This window comes from Pan troglodytes, chromosome 3 (assembly GCF_028858775.2).
Source record: "Pan troglodytes isolate AG18354 chromosome 3, NHGRI_mPanTro3-v2.0_pri, whole genome shotgun sequence".
Lineage (NCBI taxonomy): Eukaryota > Metazoa > Chordata > Mammalia > Primates > Hominidae > Pan > Pan troglodytes.
The window spans coordinates 64578710-64601819 of NC_072401.2; the positions used below are offsets into that span (position 1 = coordinate 64578710).

Here is a 23110-nt window from a genome sequence, read left to right on the forward strand (position 1 = left end):
ATTGATGCCTTACCTTGAACTACATCTCAAAAATGCTTCAATGGAAGTGTGAACATTTATGAGTCTATGGCTTTGAAAGTATTGGAAAAGGCTAGCTTTGGCCAGATTGAAATTCTTGATTTAAAAAGATAGTATCTTTTTCTACTGTACTTTTGGCTTCAGGTGGTTAATAAAACGAATAGAAGAAAAGAAGGAAAATAGAAGGGCAGAATTCTTATTTTATAAAGAACACACCAGTAAACTGAAGATGACAATATCTTTCTTCCAATAATGTTAGAAATTGTGAAGGCAATGAGTTTGTTTGTATATGTGCATGTGTATTTGCCTGTGTGTGTGTTTGTGAAAAAAAAAATAAAAAAGATTTAGCCACAAATGCATTTAGGCACTCAGTAAAATGCTACCAGTCTTCATGGAAAGACCCCCTGGAAAAGCTGGAAATATTAAAAAATATATTCTTGGTAAAATAAAACAAATTAAAGCCAAAGAAACAAACTTTAACTGAGCTTATATAAACAATAAAAAAGTTGTCCAAAATTTTTACTGGGTAGGAATCAGGACTAAAAATGCCTTATTGCTATATTTTGTGAAGTTTCATTTTATAATTTCAAACTACTACAAATTTTCTATTAAGGATGACATTTGTTTAGATTAAAGCACTAGGAAGAAAATAATCTTACTTAATAAATATTAAGAGCTGAGAAGAATCATTTATCTAGGAGAGTCAGTAAAATACTAAGAAATCTGAAATCCCATCATCTAATTTTGCATGTCTCATCATACCAGCATTTCCAATCACCATGTCAATAATTTTCAAAAACATTCTATCATCATCATTTGTGAAGAGACACATTTACAGTTATAGAACAGAAATTTGTAGACATTCTTAATCTTAGAATTCCATTGTTTTTCGTGTCTTGAAAGATCACTCATGAATATATATGTGGTTAGTTTTGACCTTAATATAATATGATACATATACATTAAAACTGGCCATTGTAAATGCATTAACTCTTAGAAATACCCTGAGATAACTTGTGGAAATTTAGGGTTCCGAAGAACATTGTTTCAAAACCGTTCATCTAGATTCTTGGCTCAGCAATTCCAATGTGCTGACACTTTTGCAAGGCTCTGCGATTCTAATTTTTGATCTTTCATGTTTCCCACCAGGAAACCACATCCATCAGTTTAAAAATACATGGTGTGCCATTTATAAGATGATATTTGTAATTACATGTTGCCTTTTTAAATCCTTTTATCTCAAATTATTTTCATCAGTATAGTTGCCTGCTTGCTTTGTTGTGACATTCATAAACATAATGTTAATATTCCAAATGTTCTCCCTGCTTTGACTGAAATCTACCCAGTGATAAAAGCTATTTCTGTACTATTTCTGAATGAAACTCAGATGCCTAAAGTTTAAGCACCATACCCCCAAGGCTGCCCACATTTTTAGCAAAGGTATTGTTTAAGTTGCCGTTGCCTTTATTGTCATCTCAACCAACTTAACGTTCTAATCATAGTTTTACTTCTCAAAAAGACAATCTATTTTTACAAACAACCAATTTTGAATTGATGGTTTTAATGTAATAATGTCTCTACTTTCTAATGTTACCCTTTTCCTCAAATATTCATCTGTGTTTGTGCTTACAGAAACCAATGTATATTTATAGCATAATACTTATTATAAATCCATCTAAAATATCCCTTAGTCCCAAAGTAGCCATTTCTTGCATTTCTTAAATTCAAATTAGTCAGATTATTTTCTTCATTCATTAGGTTTCATGCTTTTCAGTGTCTTCATATTATTTACTCCATCCTCTGAGGGATTTAAATGGCAAGGGAAAAGCAGTCACTATTTTGAAAATAGAGATGTTAAATTCTTATTTTATGCATTTACTTATTATGTGATCTGTAGATAATAAACTTCATTTTTAAAGACTTTTTTAATTTCAAAAATATTTTAAATCAGAGACATAATAAATGAAGTCTAGTGTATCTCCTAATTCAGACATACAATGCAGACATTAAAAACAAAATCCGAACAAAACAAATTTCTCTGGCCAAAGGATCAGGATGTCTTTGAAACATTAACTATTATCCTAATTTTTCAATATATTTTCCTTTCTCTATATTAATTCTGTTTCTTGAAATGTGAAATGAGAAAATTTTTATTTTCATACACACTTTACGTTAATTATTTTATTCATCTTTATAAGATATCTGCCAAGGAGAGTGTAGAAGTACTCTTCCCTTTTATACAGCACGAAAGTGGCATAAAGAATAAAGCCATCCCTTTGTAATAATTCTAGAACTCCATTTAAAGTGCTTTCTGGTAGGCAGATGGGGGTGTTGTTTGACATGTATATAGAGTATATTAAATTTCAATGGAAGGCTTGCTAAGCAAAATATAATCACGAACTGCTCCAAACTATCTATTTTTAAAAATAACTATGAAGCTTCAGACTACAGGAGATATTAACTGGGCCTCCTCAGATTGAGAAATCCAATAGTGGCATCCATGAAACAGTTAAAAATTAATAGGAAGTTACGTACTCTAGCATTAGAATAAAACTTTTAAAAAACAGGGAGACTTAATTTTCATAGGTCACACTTTATTAAAGATAGTGTTATATCAAAATTCTGTCAATTACAATTGAATTCAACAGAGAAAATAGTGTATAATTTATCTTTGCATATTTTGAAGAATTTGAAATTGTTCAGGTTTTCCTATCATAGCTATTCTAAAAGGATTTGAAGAATTTATTAATAAGAGATTTGCCATTTCATGTGTATAATATTTTGGGAGATTTATTCTAAGAGTTTTAAAATTCTTTGTTTTATAGAATATGAAGATACAAAGTGATATATAAAACATCAAGTAAGATATAATTTAGCTTCTCACATGGCATTAATCATAGGGTTGTTAGCACCCTTGATCAAATGTGAGATAAGAACTCAGAAAATTGTTTTCTCATTTTGTGTGGTATAATCTTACATCATTCCCATATCCAATGAAGTACGTTTTTCTAAATAACTAAATTCCTCTTAATCAGTATATCTGAAAATATTTAGTAAGTAAAAATAGATTAGTTGCCCTTTTTGTCTAACTTAAATCTATCTATGATGAACGCAAAATGCGAATATTCTGGTATTATAAATGAGGAAAATATAAATGACTCACACAGTTTTGCTAGCAAGACTGCCTAAATATCCAATGCCCCATTTTAGTACTATTCATATGCATTCTTATTGAAGAATACTGGCTCATAAAACAAAATTTAATCAATGTTCAGTTTTTATTAGTTATGTTAATAACTTAATGTTCATATGCTTATTTATTTCATGAGGATAAGTTAGCTGAGCTTTTATTAATCCTATCTTTGTCTAGTTGGAGAAAATCCCAAAGTGAAAAATTCAAAGTACTTTCTAAAAAACAGTATTATTCCTTTCAAGTTTCCAGCAGTATATAAAATTCTTTATATACTGTCATTTATATACAACATTATGCAATGGTTGAGGTCCTTGTTATGTCAGAACACGTGAGTGTGCATATGTGAAGAAATGTGGCTTTAAACGAGGCTAAATTAAGAGTGTGTATTTTTTCTCATCTCATATAGATATTAATGTTCACTGTAATTTGTTGCTTTTTGAATATTTTTGCTTCAATGTATAGGAAAAGCATCTCTTAATCAATCTGGAAAATAGAGAAACAATGCAGGAGTATCCATTTCTGAGCTAGACACTGCATATGCTCACCCTTTTAAGTAAATTAAGTGCAAAACCACTTCTTCCCCTATTGTGATCCACTCTACGTTATTTAGATTAAGGTGAAAAAAATTATTTAGGGTATATTTCTATAGACTAAAGCAATGGAAAGATCTGATAGTATGGAGGCTATTGTTTTGCAAGGATTTACACTCTGTTTTTGGCTATTCTATTCACTTACCTTTCCTCATTGGTCACAAGAGTGCCATTTATAAAGTACTGCTTGTGTACATTACTTGGTACTCTGAAATTCTTGACATTCATATCCCAAATTCATTATCAAGTCCCAAATTTATACTCAAGAACTAAGTTATTCGTTGGCTGTCCATCTCTACATAAATATTTTTTATTTCATGTATTATGAAATCTTAAATATCCAAATTTGTTATTATAACTGCAACCAAATTTTTAAGATCAGCATTAATAGTATCAGAAATGTATTATCCAAATCCTTAGAAAAAGCATGGGAGAAAATGGGTTGATTTCTAAATAAGCCATAAGGTCATTGGTATATTTATATATCTAGCATCTCTCTCTAGGACTTTTAAATAAATATTAATTAATGAATATGAGTTATGCCTATGAATAATTTCTCCTGCCCATCTCTATTACTAAAGAGCAAAAGCACATTGTTTTCCAAAAGGACATGAGTATAAATGATTAGAGGATGTGATTCCTCTAAATACAGACACTACAGATGTTTTTAGTATAATAATTTCAAAGTTCATTAAAATCGTGATATGAAACAAAATTTAAAAAATAGTTTCTTTTCCATTCAGAAAAAAAGACATCATTTCCAGAAAATGAGAGGCAAAATTTACATACAGAATGACATATTTATTGACTGTTTTTCTGATTGGTTAAAATTATGCATCTGGAGCAGGTACAGAACATGATACTGAATGAACAGGCTTCCTGAAATGCTTTTTCAGTGAGACTGAATGCTGCCTGAGTACCAGTCTCTGCTAGCTGCACTTTTACTTGCTGTTTCTTGTTGAGGCTTGTTTTAATGATGCTTCGGGGGGTTCCAGAACTTAATTCCATACGTTAATGTGATATGCAGCCGTATATGTTATGGAGCTCCAGAGATGCCCATAGTCAAAAATAATTCCTTTCAATTGCCCTCCTGACTCTCACCCTAGATAATGCAATGTTAACTGCTCCTCACCAAGGTATTCCCAAGTCATTTTCTTATGAGATCCAAAGTTTTATTTTCATTTTCATACCAGGAAATTTCATGTAATTTAAATATCCGTGAGGCTTATTTAATGATAAAGGCTATTTGAGGATACAATTTTGAAAGGGTATTATTTATTTTTTTGAAGGTGGGAGAGTTGAAGGTGGATGAATAGATGTTTGTTTTCTAACGTAAATTGTGAGAACATGTATAGCTTTCAGGTCTCTGTAGAATTCGTCTAACAAAGTTGTTTTTGTCAGTATTATTTAAATAACATAAATCTCTGGATAATTTTACACAATTGTATTTAGAATATTATTAAAAAGAAACATTAATAACTGTTCTCTCTAGAGGCACATATATTAAAGGCTAAAAGAATAATTTTATATCTAGCAAAATTATGAGCAATGTATTAAAATAACTTAAAACTTAGCTTGAAAGACAAAATATAATTTCAGTATGGTTTAATGTATTTATTTCTTCCCTCCTTTTCATTTTGGTGAGGTGATTTAAGATGTCTTAAGGACCCTGGAATGACAAATGTATCTAAGTGTTATGAATAAAATTTGAAGCCATGAGATCCCTGTTGTGTATTTTTCCTCACCCAAGAACATTATATGTGTTAGGAATATTACTTCAAGTTTACTGAAAATTTACTAGTGTTACTTTACTAATACATTGCCAGTTTCTTAATATGATAAAGATAACTGTGTTTTGTTGTTGTTGTTGTTGAGATGGAGTCTAGCTCTGTGTCCGAGGCTGGAGTGCAGTGGCAAGATCTTGGCTCACTGCAAACTCCAGCTCCTGGGGTCAAGCAATTCTTCTGCCTCAGCCTCCCAAGCAGCTGGGATTACAGGTGCCTGCCACCACGCCTAGCTAATTTTTGTATTTTTAGTAGATACTGGGTTTCACTGTGTTGGCCAGGCTGGTTTCAAACTCCTGACCTCTTGGATCTGCCCACCTCAGATTCCCAAAGTGCTGGGATTACAAGCGTGAGCCACCATGCCCAGCCAGATAACTATTTTTTCCAAAAATGACGAAAGATGGATTGGGTTGGCCATTTTTGTAATATATATGTAGTTACACATTGTAAAATGACAACAAAATATATTCCCTTAATATCAAAATATACATATATTTTAAATATATCCTAGAATATGTAATGAAAGAATAGTCTCTGTTAGTACATGTGTAATAGACACTTCATTTACGTCACACGGTAGTTCTCAACCAATTTTGTAATGAAAATATTTTATCAGTCTGTCATTTGGCTGTCTTTTCTTAATGCATAAATCAATGGAAATTTTGTTTTTAGTAAACTGAATTTTGTGCTGGGAGCTTATGAATAGTAAAATCACTTCTTTAGAGTTTCACTAAAAATAATTTAAATATTTTCATTTTAGCCAGTTGTTTAATGTTGTACACTTAATCATCAATTCAGTGTTCATTCAGCACATTCCCTCTCCAAACACCTGTCATTGTGTAGACATAATCGAAACATCTTTCTCTCATTCATTTATTCATTCATCAATGTGACGAATATTTTTAGTGCCAACTCTGAGTCAGGTGCCAGGTCACTGCAAGGATTTATAGATGAATAAAATTTGTTGCCATTCAAGAAGCTAAAAAGCAGTAAGGAAGCCAACAAGCGCACTCAAATGACTATGCTGCAGCATAGACTAGAAATCACATGAGGGGATGCAGAAAGCTACTGTGCTCCAAAGGGAAAATACTACATTAAGTTTAAGTATTGGGAAAAACGTGAAGAAGGAAAAAATGGAACTGAACTTTGACAGTTGGAAATTGTTAGGAAGAAAATCCTCAGTGAAGGAACCAATATGTGCAAACGTATGGAAGCATGGAGAAATATCCTGGAGATTTCAGGAGAAAATTTAGTACATGTGAAGATGAACAGTTGGAGTTGATGCAGGAAATGTGTGTTAGGGCTACATTTAGGAATCTTTATATTATTATTTCATTAAATATTTTGCAGTAGATAGGTAATGCAATAGAAAAGCATCTTATATACTGTAATTTGGCTATAGCCATGTCTAGTAGAGTTTAGGAAAGGAGTTACAGAGTGGAGGAGCATCATTTTGAAGGCACTTATAGTAATGTGGAGGAAAAATGTTAAGGACTTAATTGAGGAAATGTTAGAGTTAATGAAAAGAAAGAGATGGGTCGTAGTTCCTGGGATTTGGCACTAGTTTGTTGTGAAGGACACAAGAATGAGTCTTTGTTTTTAGGGACCAAGGCCATACTGGAGTTATTAACAGGAAAAGAAGGCAGACTATGGTTGAAAGAAGTAAAGAAAAATGCCCTGATTTCATTTTCAGGTCCATTGAGTTTGAATGTTGGTGGAATACCCCTATAAAATAAATCTACCAGGAATAAGAACATAACTCTCAAAAGAAATTAAACCAGTGAGATAGAAGTATTAATTAAACGGATAGAAATAGATGGATTGAGAGGAGAGAACCAGAGAGGTTCACGTGGAGGACCTATGAAAATGTCCATTCATCAATGTGGAGAAGAGCAAAAAGCATCAGAAAAGTAGTTAGGTATTTCAATCCATCAAGAATAATGAAAAACTAAGATTGTATTTAGAGGTTAAGATGTCATTTGTGAATCTTAGGAGGACAGATTTTTTTTCCTAGTAATAAGAGAAATTTGCAAAAACTTGCAAATTTGTGGATTATTGAGAAAACGAAGAGAGACAAAGGTTTGAAAAGTGAAGCTGAGAGGCTTTGCAAGTTGTGGTGAATTTCATAGTTTTTTGGGTGAATGTGAGTGGAAAACAGCCAGTGGAGCAACTGAGGATTCCAAAACAGTAGAGAGAAAAACAAAAATCAAAAATCTATTGTGCAGGGTGATGAAGGCAAGAAACTATTAGATCAGACGCACATTTTTGAGCAGTTCATTCAGAAAGAGGCAGTGGCTTTTGAACTACCAAAAAATAAAAATAAAATAAAGTAAAAGAGGAAAAGAGAACAACAATGTCTGGTATACAGTATTTGGTGAGGGGAAGTTTAAAAACAGGTTTGGATGGCTTCAGGCTTCTCAGTGAAATCTAGGCAAGATTATTTGCTGAGTGAGGAACACTGGCTAGGGACATAGGTCTCATCCAAACTACTAGTATTGGCATCATTCCAAACTACTAGTATGAAAATCAGTTTAGGGTTGCAATAATTTCAGTTGTGCTTCATGCTTCTGGGCTTGATGTGACTGATTCACGACTTTCAGATGTGGCTAATTCTAGCTTACTTTGTTCCAGGCGGTGTGGCTACAGCAAAGCAAAACAAGATCCAGAAGAGGAAAAGATGCATTTTCATAATGGGCACAGTAAGCAAATTGTAAAAAATAAAAACAGAATAAAAGAGGGGACACTTTATTGTTCTTTAAGTTTCTTTTCAGACTACAAGATTTATAATAACTGACCAAAATATTGGTTTTTTTAAAAATAGTGTTCTATTTGTTACATTCCTGTAAAGAATACAGGCTTGGGTATTTCTGGAAGGCTTTAGGCAATAGCTGAATGCTTTATTCAATTATTTAAATAATACTTTTGTTATAATCAAAATAAAAACTTTTTGCTTAATATAAAGAACTATTATATTTCAAATAAAATTTCCTGGCATATTCTAATTCCTAGCAACACAATGAGTAGAAATCTATCATTAAGTAGCATCACCAGGTTAAATAAATAAAATTTCTCAGGTTTTTTTTTTTTTCTTCTAGCTTTTAGTGGGAATTTACCTGAACAGGTCCTGTGGCAGCAATCTTGGTTCAAATGACTTAAAAAGACCTTGCTTTAAAAAATAATGCAGAAAATCATGTTTTAATAAAGAGTTTGAACAACTAGCCTAAATGAGTTGAATTTTGATATTTTATTATTTTTCATTAAATGGTGCAATGTGAATTGATTTGCCAAGTGAGTGACAAATGTATTTGTTTTTTTCACTCCACCATCTTAAATGTCAAAATCATTAAAGCCATAACTCATGCTGCAAAGCATTGAGTTCATTTCCTAATCGTACCTTATTTAATATTATTTATTCCCAAAAAACTTGATGAGGCAATGTTAGTAGCCATTAAATGTGGTAAAACTGAAACTCATAGAGCGTAAGTCTTGTCTAATGTCATGCAGTGACAGAAGTACAGTGAGAAGCAGAATACTTTCTTTTGACTTATATGTCAGCCTTTTTGCACCATACCACCAGAAAAGTTACTTGAAATCATTTTGTATAAAATTAAAATTAATACTAATGGGATTATATCGAATATCATCCATATGAAATATAGAATAATAAACCAGCAAATTAAGCACTAGTATTGCATTGTCCAGTTCGGTGAATAACATTGTCTTAATTTGCCTCAGAGACTTTCTAAGTATTATGATTGAGAGGTGTATTTTCTCAGATATGTCATCACATATGCATTTCTTGTGCCTGCAAACAGATTTCTAAAATTATACAACTGATATAGTTGTACAAACGACTGTAACTCAGGAGAGGGCTGGTCCTTGCAGTTTGAATACTTCTAGGAGTTAAGAGATTTAAGCCATACTTGCATGTTAATAAAGTTCATAATTTTGCTCATCCATCACAACTACTTCTGTTTTAATGCCAATTTATATTTACAGTTAAACTGCCAGGAGTAAGAACTTACATTGATCCACATACCTATGAGGATCCCAATCAAGCTGTCCACGAATTTGCCAAGGAGATAGAAGCATCATGTATCACCATTGAGAGAGTTATTGGAGCAGGTACGACAATGTGTTCGACTTTCACTTTTAACTTTTGTTTGCATTCCAGAATGTAATATATCAGTGTCCTGATGTAACAGAGAATGTTTTTAATCTTTTGTAATTGGCTTGCATTCAAAGTGATATGTAACTGATCACATTTTAATACAACCTTCTGTGTAACTCAAGCTTAAACCAGCAAATATCTGGTTTATAAAATTTAAAAACAGCAAAAAATATATTTTAAATAGATAATGTTTCACTATATATATGTATAGTGAATTTGTAATACCCAAAAGTATTTATGTAACTCAGTTCATATCTGCCTTAAAATTGTTTCCTTTTTTTCTAGCTATAACCTGGTTGACTTTTCTCTTCTTATTACTACTACGGTAGACAGAAAAAGAAGAAAAAGTGATTTTTCGTTAGTTACTTTTAATTTCATTCTTTTTTAAAAGGTTTTTGTAAGTGAGATAGAGGAAGTTAATAGCCCCTATAGTGTTTTATGATCATCTGTTATGATTTGTTCCAATGTACTATTTATTTTCATTACTATCAATAATGTAGTGTAGACTACCCTTTTCTGACTGCTTTTTGTTTGTTTGTTTGTTTGTTTGCTTTTTCATCTAAGCCTTAGCAGTCTAAGAGGGCATTCAAGTATTAATAGACTAACAATTTCAAATGAGTTTTTGCATTTTTTTCATCTTTATCACAAGGTGAATTTGGTGAAGTTTGTAGTGGACGTTTGAAACTACCAGGAAAAAGAGAATTACCTGTGGCTATCAAAACCCTTAAAGTAGGCTATACTGAAAAGCAACGCAGAGATTTCCTAGGTGAAGCAAGTATCATGGGACAGTTTGATCATCCTAACATCATCCATTTAGAAGGTGTGGTGACCAAAAGTAAGTATGATGGCAAATTATACATGTGTGTGCATATCCTCAATATCTGTCTAGATTATTATTAATTTAGGGTAAAGAGAAACCAAGATTGTAATATATTAATTTCTCTAATATTAATGTTTATCCTGTATTTTAGTAGATTTTTGTTAAAGCTAATCTTCAATGAACTTGAATTTTCATCTATCTTTTAAAATATATATTTTAACCCATTTGCTATGAATTCAATGTCAGACAAAAATGTATCCAGATAAAAGAAGCAGTAAACATATCAACTTTTTTTAAACTATTGGCTCTTTTACTTTTTTTCCTAATGAAATATTAACTTCAAAGTTTTGATTGAAGCATTGAAGTTTAACATTCAATAGGATTACTATAACCATAGCAATGCCACCTTTTAAGCAGTTCTTTATAGCCAGGTTCATTTTGTTTATTCATTTTTTAAAGATATGTTAATAGTTCAAGGGAAAGCAACAATCACAGAAGACAGGAAAAGTTCCTTTTAATGAATTTTTGTTGTTGTGAAAGCAAATCTAGTTTTTCTTTCTCAAAAATATCTAGAATTTTACATCTCTTTTAATTTGTGTTAATGTTTTGTGAATGTGTTAGCATGGTGAGCCTTGCAATACAAGGATTTTAAATCATTTTCGGTCAACAAATAATGTATTTTTGTGGCACATAGCTGAGGCCTTCATTTTCTTTGTATTCATTATTTCTTTACTGTTCCTATGTGTTCTGATTCCTTCCTTTATTCTTTACACCACACACATAAGTTACCGAAATCCATATCTTAAAGAGATATACATCTCCAGGAAGCATGCTCAGAGAGGAATGTAGGAAAAGAATAAAATAAACTACATACGTGGGTTTCTTCAAATCTTAGATGTGTTTCTTCCTCCAGTTGAGTATATACCCACACATTATTCTTTACTTGATAGCAACCCAGACATGGCATTTCTGGAGCAAGAAGGCAATCCTGAGGTCTTATTAGAAAAGTGTAAATTGCTAAAGAAAGGCAGGAGGCAGGATCAAGAGGCAGGCAGAGGAAACAGCATTTTTTTTAATGGAATAAAACAAAAATATTTTATAATGAGGATATTCTTTAATGGATGTGTGGAAATATGTGAAATAACAATATAATATAAAAATATGGTCACAGATGCAATAAAATAAAATCAGAATTTGAACGTGGCTGTATTCTATCTGAGGGGAAGGACCTTGAAAGAACGTCTGTGATAGCAAGTGGCGATAGATACCGTAGAAGCAAGAATGATAACAACAAAAATTCAGTAAAATTATTTGCTATGCAGAAATGGCATTATCTAATATAAAACATAGTTCTTAATGATGGTACCAGTAGTAATAGTAAGCAAATATTTGATAATTTCTGTCTCCATCACCTTATTCACATGGCTACCAAATTTAACTTTCTGAAAATAAACTCTCACTATGACATCCCGTTACCCCAGGGTAAATGCAAACTTCATAGGCATCCAATCTACCCTTCATAATGAGTTAAGATGTAATATTTAGAACAATGCCAGATTACTGTTATTATCATGGAAGACCACGTTACGTAATAGTCAAGAACATGGACTCTGCATCTAGTGATGCAATTGAATTTTAATTTGAATATAAACAATTATGTGGTTTTGCACATCATAAACATTTAGAACCTTAGTTTCCACATTAATGCTATGGGGTGAGAATACCTTATAGCATTATTGTGAAGATGACACTAATTAATATAGATGAAGTTTAGAATGGGCAAGGCACAAAGTAAGTACTTATTTAGTACATAGTTACTACTTCTCCACTTACCTTTCTTCCTATGCTCTGAACTTCTCCATATCCATTCTATGCTTAGTCCATTTTAAAGTACCTTATATTTTGCCCTGCCTTCATTGCCTCTTTCTCTGAAATGTACACCCTCATGTTCACTACTTTTTCTACTTCACTGAAACCTTATTCAAAGTCTACCAACTCTGTGAAACAATCCCTTCCACTTTGCCCTGAAGTAATTTCTTCTTTTGAACACTATGCGTACATGATAATTTTTGAAGTCTAAAACGTTTCTTCATTTGGTTCAAAAGTCTTATTTAAATCTCACTTAATTTTGTCTCTTTTGCTTATATTTTTCAGCTCTCTAGCTAAAAAATGTATGTTTCTTGAAGACAAAGATCGTATCCTAAATATTTATGTAAACATATTATATTTTACAGACCTTTATTACAAAACTTGTTTATTTGAACAGGTCCTGACTGAGATAACTTAAGACAACTTCTTGTAATAATACAAACAAATTTCTCATATATTGTATATGCGTTTTTTAGGAGCTAGTGTCAATATTAACAAATGACTATATCTAGATTCTGTGAATTCTATTCTAAAAAAATGTTACTGTGGTTAGAAAGGCGGTTTTAAATTTCTGATCTCTTAATCAAATATTATGCTGGATGATGCTGTTCACCATGAGGCTACACATATATGTAAAGCAAACTGTAAATACCAACAATATTTATTTGCTTTTACTTTTTATTCCATATGAATTGAAACAATATTTCTCCTTTATAAATTTAGCTCTTAATGTTCAACTTAGGAAGTCTCCAACTTGTTTTTAATTTACCACGTTGCAACTCACTTTATTTGTGTCCTTAATTTCATGCTCTCTGATCTGATGCTAATTTATTCAGCAATTATTCTCAACCAGCAGCACACAGATAATGGGACATAAGTGCAACCAAATTTTGTGACTTTTCTTATTGAAGTTGAGGTAGGGAGTCTGAAGTAGCCCTCCTATGGGTGGTGTCATCGTGAGCCTTCATCTTTTCACTATCACATGCCAGAAGCTTGAGCCCCCATTCAAATTCCTTCTGTGATTTATTGTCAAACAGCAACCATCATAAATAGATACATATATTCTAAAGAGCTTTCATGACGAATGACATAAAAAAAAGCCCACAGTTCTTGGCTTAATTGACTCATTTGAAATGCAAGGCACTTTAGTGTAATAGACATAGTGCCAGCTTTTACTATTTAATGAGATTTGGGAAGAAGATAAAAAGGAAAAAAAGTTGTAATTTTTTCACTGCAGCATCCTTAGTTCCTGAAGATTTCATCTACCATCAGTGGAAAATTATTATCCAAACTGACCAAAGGAAGATCTATTGAGTCTCAGGATTAGTCATAATTTTATTTCTTAATTTAGAATCATGTATAAATAAGCCTAGTTCTGTAAAATTAATAAATTTAAACAAAACACTACAGAAACGTTAGAGGAATCTCTGTCTTTCTCTTTATTTCTATATCTGCAGAGATAGAACATCCAACTACATTGATTACCTAAACTGCTAGACAGTTTTGACTTACTTTGTAAATTTATAATTATCTTTCAAATATATTTCCTTAGTCTGTCTAGTAAGATCATTTTCTTTATACAGGGTCTTATTATATATTAACTAACATTATTCCAACAGTCTCCCACTACTCTTCCCATTTTGTCACTTTCCACTTTAGTCCACTCCATACACATTGCCCTCAAATCACTGCTTTCCTGTCATGCTTCATCAGCAGTCAAGCAAACAAATCAACCAAAATGCATAGACTTTCATACTTAACCTGATACACATTTCCATATTTCACTATTTTCTTTCTGGAAAACTCTACCTTATTCTTGCCCTGCCCCCTTGAGATACTTCACTCAGACCTGAAATGTCCTCTCTTCTCTCTACTCGACCTTCAGGTTTAATTCAAATGTGACCTCTATGAGATCAGCGTCAGTTATCTTCATTTTTCCTTCAATCTTGAGTGCCTGCCTGGCATAAAGTAGGCCTTCAATTATGTTGAATGGCTGAGTAAAGGAAAACTTCCCAGTTCTGCATTGGAGTACAAGTTTTAAAATATGAACTTCAAAGGGCAGCGGTTTTTGTTTTGCTCACTTGTGTGTTTCTAGATCCAAGCCCAACAGGTGTAGCACTTTATATATGTGTTGAATGAATGAATTCTCAGTCGTAAGTAATTGTCTAAATACCAGTGGCATTTCTGTTTACTCTGTCATGCTATATGTTATTTCATAATTAAATCTGCACATGTTTTATCACCCTTCTTAGGCAATGAGCTCGTTGGAACTAGCATAGGTTTGTCACCCCGTTTGTGTCCAGCAAAGGGGCAGACACATTAGGTAATAAAAAAAAGAAAGAAATTAAAATAGTGAATGAATAAATTGTGGCTATGTAAAGATCTTAAGCTAGTTAGAATGATATAGTTTATGTTTTAAATTTAAAAACTTAATTATATAAAACCATGGGCTTTTAAGAAAAATAATAAAATTAATAGGAAAGAAATAGTCTGAAAATCAGATCTTGCATACACCACTATTAATTATTAACATTGCATTAAGAATTTACTAAGCTTAGTTTTCTTTATATGTTATCTCTTTTATTCTGCACAATAAGCTATGCTATAGACATTAGTATTTGTTTTCATTTTACAGAGGGGAAAAATTAACATTAAAATAGTTAAATACCTTATCCAATATCATAAAACTAGCATGGGAATAATGTCAGATTTTAAAACAGCTCTATCTGACTCCAAAATCCAAACTCTTAAACAGTGAATATAACCAACCTCATATTTCGTCATTCTGTACATGCTTGACAAGAAACATTCATTTATTCAAAAAATACTAGCTGATCACCTAATATATGCCTATTCTTACTAATCAGTGGGGCTATAGCAGAGATTAAACCGACTGAGTTTCTGCCTTTATAGAGTTTACCTTTGGGTGATGGAGACAGAAATTAAATGAACAAATAACTTAAGATAATAATGTTAAATCGAGAAAATCAAGCTGGGAAAGGAGATTAGGGGTTGCTTCTGTTGAGAGTGGGTGTTTTCTATTTTACTTAGATAAGGCTTGAACAAATTAGTTTTGGGCCTTACAGACATTTGGAGGCAGGCTGTTACAGGAAGAGGGAATAGCAATGCTCTAAGGGAACTTGCCTGGAAGGTTCGAGAAACAGCAAGAAGGCCATTGTCGCTGCAGTGATTCGAATGATTGAGAGGAGTCTTTGGTAAGAATTTAGATTAACGATGTAGTAGGAGAATAGACAATGTAAAAACTCTTTGGTGCCTGCAAAGACCATCTCTTAATCTGAACTTTGAAGACGTAGAGCTAACATGGGATAGAATTTGATTTACACATTAACAGGACCAGAAAGACTGCTGGGTTAAGAAGAGGTGGTAGGACCCAGTGTTGAAGCAGGGAGGCACTGGAAGCTGATTGACATTGTTCACAGATCATTATGGATTAGGTCAGTATAATGACCTAGCACGGTAGAGGGTAGTGGTTGGATTTTGTAGATATTTTGAAGGCAATCACAGTAAACCTTCTTGTGAATTGGATGTGAAGTATGAGAAAAAGTGAGGAGTCAATGATAACTATAAATTATTTGTCTTGAGTACCTCCAAAAAAGGAGTTGCAATTTATGGAGAAAAGTTTGTGAGGAACAAAATTAAGCTTGGTAATCAGGAGTTCAGTTGTGGACATGTTAAATTGGAGATACCTATTAGCATACAATTACAGATGTTGTGCATAAAGTTGGATTTAGCTGTAGTCTCAAGAAGTAAAAAGAAAAATGTTTGAAGTATGAGTAAACTTTAATTTTATATCTTCCACTTCACACGAAGAAATAAAATTATATGAACCAGTTATAAACAATGATATACATAAACAACTTTAAAACTGAAGTGGAAACAGAACCAAGCTCATTAATTTGGTTCTTGTTTTTCTTTGTTAAGGCAGATACAGGATTTTAATAAATACACGTATACTAAAAACGAGAGATTTACAAGTGCTGTCTCTGAAAGAATCTAAATCTCAATCATCTGAAAAAAATATAGGTTTATAGAAAGAGATTCGCTGACTTGCAGATTGACAGTTAGTAAATGAAACTGTGTTTTAAAGTTATTTTCATTGTTAATACAACCAAGTTGTCAGATTTGATCATTTTTAGATTCTCCATCTCTTCTGAAAAGTCTGTAATTTCTGACTCCATAATTACTGTAATAACCACTTTTGCTAATGTAAGAACAATTCTAGTTTGTTTTTAATTTGAGAAACGAATATCTATTGAAAAGGTTTATATCAATGTAAACATTCCGAAATAAAGAGGATATTTTGGAAAGCTTGAAATTTCTACCCATAGAGACATTTTGCATTTCCATGCTCCTGTCTCAGGTGAGGTATACAAGCTTTTGATTTTATCTTATTTGCCCAATCTGAAATTATATAATTTTACAAAGGACTTGTCCCAACATGTTAGCCAGCAAATAAGAACCATAATAAAATTAAAATATCTGAGTACATTTCTAAGTTCTGTCTCATAGTTTGTTTTTATTTTTGTTGTTTTGTTTTTTCCCCTTTTAATAAGCATTACCTATTCCTACTACAAGTACAAGATCCTATTTTCTGGTTGACCATTATCCATTAATAATTGATTCACCATATTTGTGTTATCCTAAGTTTCTTTTGGGGTAAGAATAAAAGACATTTGAAACAGCTGCAAAGATAAGTATACTAAATAGAAAACAATGCAAATAAGATGGCATAATGAAATCATACTATAGGTCTATAAGCAGAGGCTTACTTTTAATCATTTACAAGTCTTAAAATGTATTTCTAAGAGAAATCCAGTGACAATAATTTTCCAGTGAATTATGAGGCTTCTAAATGAAATGTTCACTGATAGCCCTAAGTGGTATCATGTGTTTATTGATGATCTAATGGTTTGGGAAAGGCAGATGGTATGAATGCAAATAAAAATAATAAGCCTATATTTAGCAGCAACTCTTGTGATGTGGCCTAGTTTAGTGTTTCACAAAATTTAATGTGCCTCTGGGGATATTGCTAAATTGCAGAATCTGTTTCAATAGATCTGATTGGGGAATGGTATTTTACATTTCTAATAAGTTCCCAGGCCATGTCTATGCTGCTTGTCAGATATCATATTCTGAGAAACAAGGACTAGATCAACATTCCCCAAATCTGTCTCACCTAACTTTGAGATGTCTTATGGCAAAGGATTGTATTACCAGGAGCGGCATATTCTCTTCTCTTTTGGAGATTTGTGATGGACGTTAGCACCAAAAAAGTCACATAATAAGTTAAAAAAACTCATTTTTTGTAATTGTAGAAAAAACATACACACACACCTTGAGCTATACACCTTTAATTTTTTTTCAAGTGTACAATACAGTATTATTACCCCTACACACACTGTTGTACAGCAGATCTTTAGTACTTTTTCATCTTGCATACTGTAACTTTGTACACATTGAAGAGCAACCCTCCACTTCCCTGTTCCCACAGCTCCTGGAAACTACCTTTCTACTTTCTGCTTCTGTGGGTTTAACTACTTTAAGTAGCTCTTATGCATGTAATCCAAGATTGTTCACAATACACTGCTTGGATCATATGTGGGTAATGAGCATATATAAAAATAGAATATTTATTGAGAAAAGGTGAATTCCTGAACTAGATCTGCCATCAATGGTTGAATAATTAGTTATGACATATTTGTGATTCCCAAGTTTGTATTAACACAAAAAAATGAATATTTGTGAGTTTTTAAAATGAAATCAAAGTAAATATTTTGAATTTGTAGGCATCTCAGTATGGGAGAAAGGAAAACAGCCTCAATATTCAGATAGATACAAATTTGATTCTCAACTTTACTCCTTATATAACTTGCTCCAGACAACCCAAGTAATATATTGAACATTTCTGAGCCTTACTTGCCTTCTCTGAAAAAGTCTATTATAATATCACAGTCATAGAATTGTAGTATAAATTCATAACATTGCCTTATAAAGAGTAGATGCTCAATAAATTTGAGCTCTTTTATGGTTATCAATAATAAAGGTAAATTTCTCAAATAATGTATTTCTGTTACTTCTCCCTGGGCTGGGCCTTCAGTAAATAATATAAAGTAATATAAAAACTCTCCCCTGTGATTAAAATCATGTTTTGACATGCTTTATGAGTTATTTTTATATGGATTTTTGATAACATGCTTTCAAAATTATTGGCAGATCTAGTCTTTGTCTGTACTTCAAGCTGGATAATGGAAAATGATTTATACAGTTTTATTGAATTTACAAGGGTTAGAGTAAGCCATGTTAATTATTGCTATGTCATTTTTGCAGGCTAGCAGGAACTGAGACAAAACATAAGCCAAACTAAATGTAATTAGCATTAAAATGACTCACGCATGAAAAATAATCGAATGGGTCCTGAAGTGTCTTATTCTTGTCAACAAAAGAAGATCATACTTGTTTGCAAACATTCATTTTAATTGCTTTTCCCCCATCATGTGAAATATGAGAGGTGTTTTAGGTCCTTATCATCTTTCTCAAATAATGTTTTTGTTTTTCACATCACAACCTACACTGTCATAAATAATTAATCTGGCTTTTAAAATTAGATGACACTAGCTGAAAAATCCTACAGGATGAATACCAGGTGCCCATCTCCCTTTTTTTTCCCCAAATGTATACTATTCAGTGTTAATAAGTTGTCTGATCAGCGCATTCTCTTTAGGGTATAAATTCTGTCTTCTAAGCTCAATGAATTTGGGGTTGAATTTAAGATACAGATTTTCAAAGAAAGAGATAATTTTATATGAGAATTCCATCTAAATCCTACTCACTAGACCTTGGGTGAGCAGTGGTCATATTTACCACTAACCCATAACTCTGAAAAGAGAGCCTAAAATATAAAAAGATAGGCAGAAAGAAGAAATTCTACAAAAGAAAGAAGAAAGAAACTGAAAGTGCTGTAAGTAGAAATGCAGGAAAAGCCCTGAAAACATAAAGGACGTGGGGTAAAGTAGATAATGATAACATAGATTAGTGGAGCACAGCGTCTGTTTATGTGATATGAGCTGAGAGGTGCCAAGCAGGAAAAGCTGAGACTATATTCTCTAGATGTCTGCTGGAATTCAGTTCTTTCAATTTATTATAATGTGACAACCCTCTCAATAGATTTCTGTAAATGAGGGGATAAATCAGGCAGAATCCAAGTAAAAGAGCCACACATGGAGGATTTCTGGAATTATAGGCTGATTCCAGAAAATCTAGTCCTCCTTTTAGTTAGATTAGGGCTGATCTTCGTCAGGTACATACCCTTTTGACTCTATTCCTTGTAAATTGATTGAAATCTTTCTAAAAACTGATGCCGGAGTTGCCCATGTGTCCCCTTTATGTGAGTAACAGTTTCTTCGCTGAGTTCTTTCAAATTCCTGAAACTGGGCAAATGATGGGATAATGCCTTAATATCATAGGGTGATCCAGGATACCTCAGCATTATCGCTGGTATAAATTCTGACATATAGATACCCGTGCCCAAACAGTGGGGCTATCACTACTGGGAGAGGTATATTAGTTTTGTATTCTTGAAAGAACAGGACTTCAGATGAATATAAAAGGTTGAAATGGGCTCAGAGATGTGAGAATGGGACGAAAAGAGCCCAAAGCAGAATTGTGTCTATTTTAGAGTTTGCCTGAGGTCCTTTAAAAAGAGTCTGACAATATAGTTAAAATAAAGTTTAAGTTGCAAGCATTTTTTTCATGAATGTAGATTAAAATTATACTAATGATAAAAATTTCATTATCAATTTTTTCCTGATCTGTTCTTGAGCCATTTACAAATACAACCTAAATAATTATTTTTCTACTAAGAAATTTCACTTCCATCTAGTTTTAAGGTCAGTATTTGTCACCTCATCTCTTGTAACTTTATGATTTAAGAAGAGAAAAAAATTCAGAGTTCTGACTGTATTTAAACTTGATGGGCTCTTTCTTGACAATATGCATAGACATGTGCCACCTCTCTTCCTGGAACTCTGGCCACCTTTTATTACACCTGTGACCCCTTCACTCTTCAAGGTGCAGATTAAATTACATCCAAAATGCACATTCTCTGCATATGTGATCTCTCACCTAACATAGGCATCTACAAACCTGTGTCAAATAAGGTATTTTAGACAAACATTTTTACAACTTTTATAAACTTTAGAGGACGAGGAAATGTGGCTGCCTTTGCAATACACTTATCACATTCCATTTAAAGAAATATTGTCTCGAGTATTTTATAAGAAGATAATTAAGTGAGAATTAGACTCACTTGTCCTATATTATTATATTATTGTCCTATATTATTATATTATAAACAGTGAGTTTTAAGTGATCTGGAAATAAGACATTCTTTTTTCTTCCCAGTTATTTCTTTTTCATATGTATTAATCATATGTTCTTTATCTATAGTTGTACTTCTGGATAATATGATATGTGTAAATATGCAAGCTGTCATTCTATGACCTGAGTCAATCAATTATCCAGTAAAATACAGACACTCTTCTGAAGAATGCCATTCAATTAATTACAATGCATTTCACAATTGTATAGTATTTGTTTCTCTTCATAAATTAAAAAGTTAATTAATGGACATATATGGTAATTTTATTATCATAGGTCTCCGTTTTCTTAACTCAAAATACTTTAAATTAAAACTAGTTTTATGTCATATGTTTCTATTAAAGAGTAAAGGGGTGTGTCTTAAAATATAGTGAAAATGTGGAATGATAAAACTAGCAACTGTTTTCTAGATATTTTCTCATATAGCAATAATTTTTTATCTTGCAATTTTCATCTTGTATTACAGACATACTAGGTATGAAATGTCACAATTTTATATGGAATGAGATGATCTATTCTCTTGGTCAACTTACATCTAGCAAGGAAGCTAACACACAAAGTTGATCAAATGTATTTTTAAAATGTTAAATCCTTGCATAGCAAATTCTGAGTAATAGGAACTATTTTAAGTGCCTTGGATAACCATATGACTTAGCGGATACTCGCAACAACCCTATGAGGTAGGCGCCATTGCTATCCTCATTTTACATATGAGAAAACTGAGGCACAGAGATAAGAATTGACTTGCCCGGGATCCATAATAATAAGTGATTGCTCTGGGATGAAAATCCAAGAAGTATGGCTCTAGAGTCTGTCCAGCTGACCTCTAGGCTACATGTCAATGTCAGATATGAAAGGAGGAGAACCCTTTTCATCATAGTTAATGATTGCTAAGGAAATCTTTCACATAAAAATTAGAACAGAGCTTTAAAAAATGAAAAGAAAAGTGGGGTTAATCGAGATTTTAAGTGTGTAGCAGAGAGAGGAAGGGCAGGTAGCCATAAGGAAAGGAGTTACAAAAACATAGAGGTAAAGGTAGGAAAATGCAATATACATTCAAAGGATCATAAACAGGGCAGTTAGATAGGATGGAGTTTTTATTTAGAATTGTGAGAATTAGAAAGACGAATATGTTCCAAGTGTTTCGCTGAATATTATTGGATACATTATATCATTATTTCTATTAAAATAAAATTTATCCTAATACTCATAGAATTATTCTTAAACACATTTCCTACATAAATTAGTGATGATATTGGCAAGGGTGTGTGTGTGTGTGTGTGTGTGTGTGTAAATCTTAAATATCAGTCTGTTATTAACCTTGTGACACATTTTTCTCACTGACTCAACCATAACACTAAGATATCATCATATCAGGAATTATCTTCTTTCTTAAAGAGGACATTTTTAAATATTTAAATATTTAAATAGTTTTAAAATACTTTAAAAAATGTTTTTAAAATATTAAATATATTAAAAATATTTTTAAAATATTAAATATATTAAAATATTTTTAAATATTTAAATATCTTTATTTCATTTAATAAATTTTATTTTTTAATATTTTTATTTAAATATTTTAAATATATATATATACAATTTTGACACTAATAAAAACTTCTGGGTAAGCTTTGCCAGATAAGAATGCAAAATCGAAGAGCAGCAGGTTATATCACTGTTTTCTTTTCAGGTAAACCAGTGATGATCGTGACAGAGTATATGGAGAATGGCTCTTTAGATACATTTTTGAAGGTAGGATTGGGGAATAATTTAGTTATTCAAGGTGTTATTTATATATTGACTGTGATGTTGAAGTTGAATTTGGGCCACTTTAAAGCTTAAGTTTTTAATAGAACAGAAATTTATGGAGCCACAATAATTACACTCCAAAATGAACATAGGTTTGTTTCAGAAAACTCACACAAATCCAAATTATATGCCCCTAAAGTTTTATTTAAGTATGTCTTAATTTGAAAAAAAATGCAGAGAAGTAGAAGGGAATAAGAGAGGAAAAGAAAAATTTTAAAAAAGAAATGTAAAAAGGGAAACAAGGAAAAAATAAGGTCTTACAAGTGTTCGATTTTCTCATAGTGTATCAGGCAGAGCAAGAAAACGTGTAAATAGCCCAGGCAAGTCATTAATAAAGGTGTCAAGTTAGAGCCTATAAGTGCTCCTAATCTACCTGAAGACCCATCACTACTTGCACCAGCAGAATTCACGTGGTAATTGACAATAGCTAATATTATCAGATCACCAGCGTTTCAGGGA

At 32.2% G+C, this 23110-nt stretch overlaps 1 protein-coding gene across 10 annotated transcripts in view; it reads left to right on the plus strand.

The window, feature by feature from the left end:
* Nucleotides 1-23110, plus strand: part of EPHA5 (EPH receptor A5) — a 352552-nt gene that overhangs the window by 295696 nt on the left and 33746 nt on the right. For all 10 annotated transcript variants that reach the window (XM_001165182.6, XM_001165218.6, XM_009447819.5 and 7 more), the window contains 4 exons: nt 8217-8284; nt 9585-9710; nt 10406-10591; nt 22533-22594. In XM_001165182.6, the coding sequence (XP_001165182.1) occupies nt 8217-8284; nt 9585-9710; nt 10406-10591; nt 22533-22594 (442 nt within the window). The remainder of the gene's footprint in view (nt 1-8216; nt 8285-9584; nt 9711-10405; nt 10592-22532; nt 22595-23110) is intronic.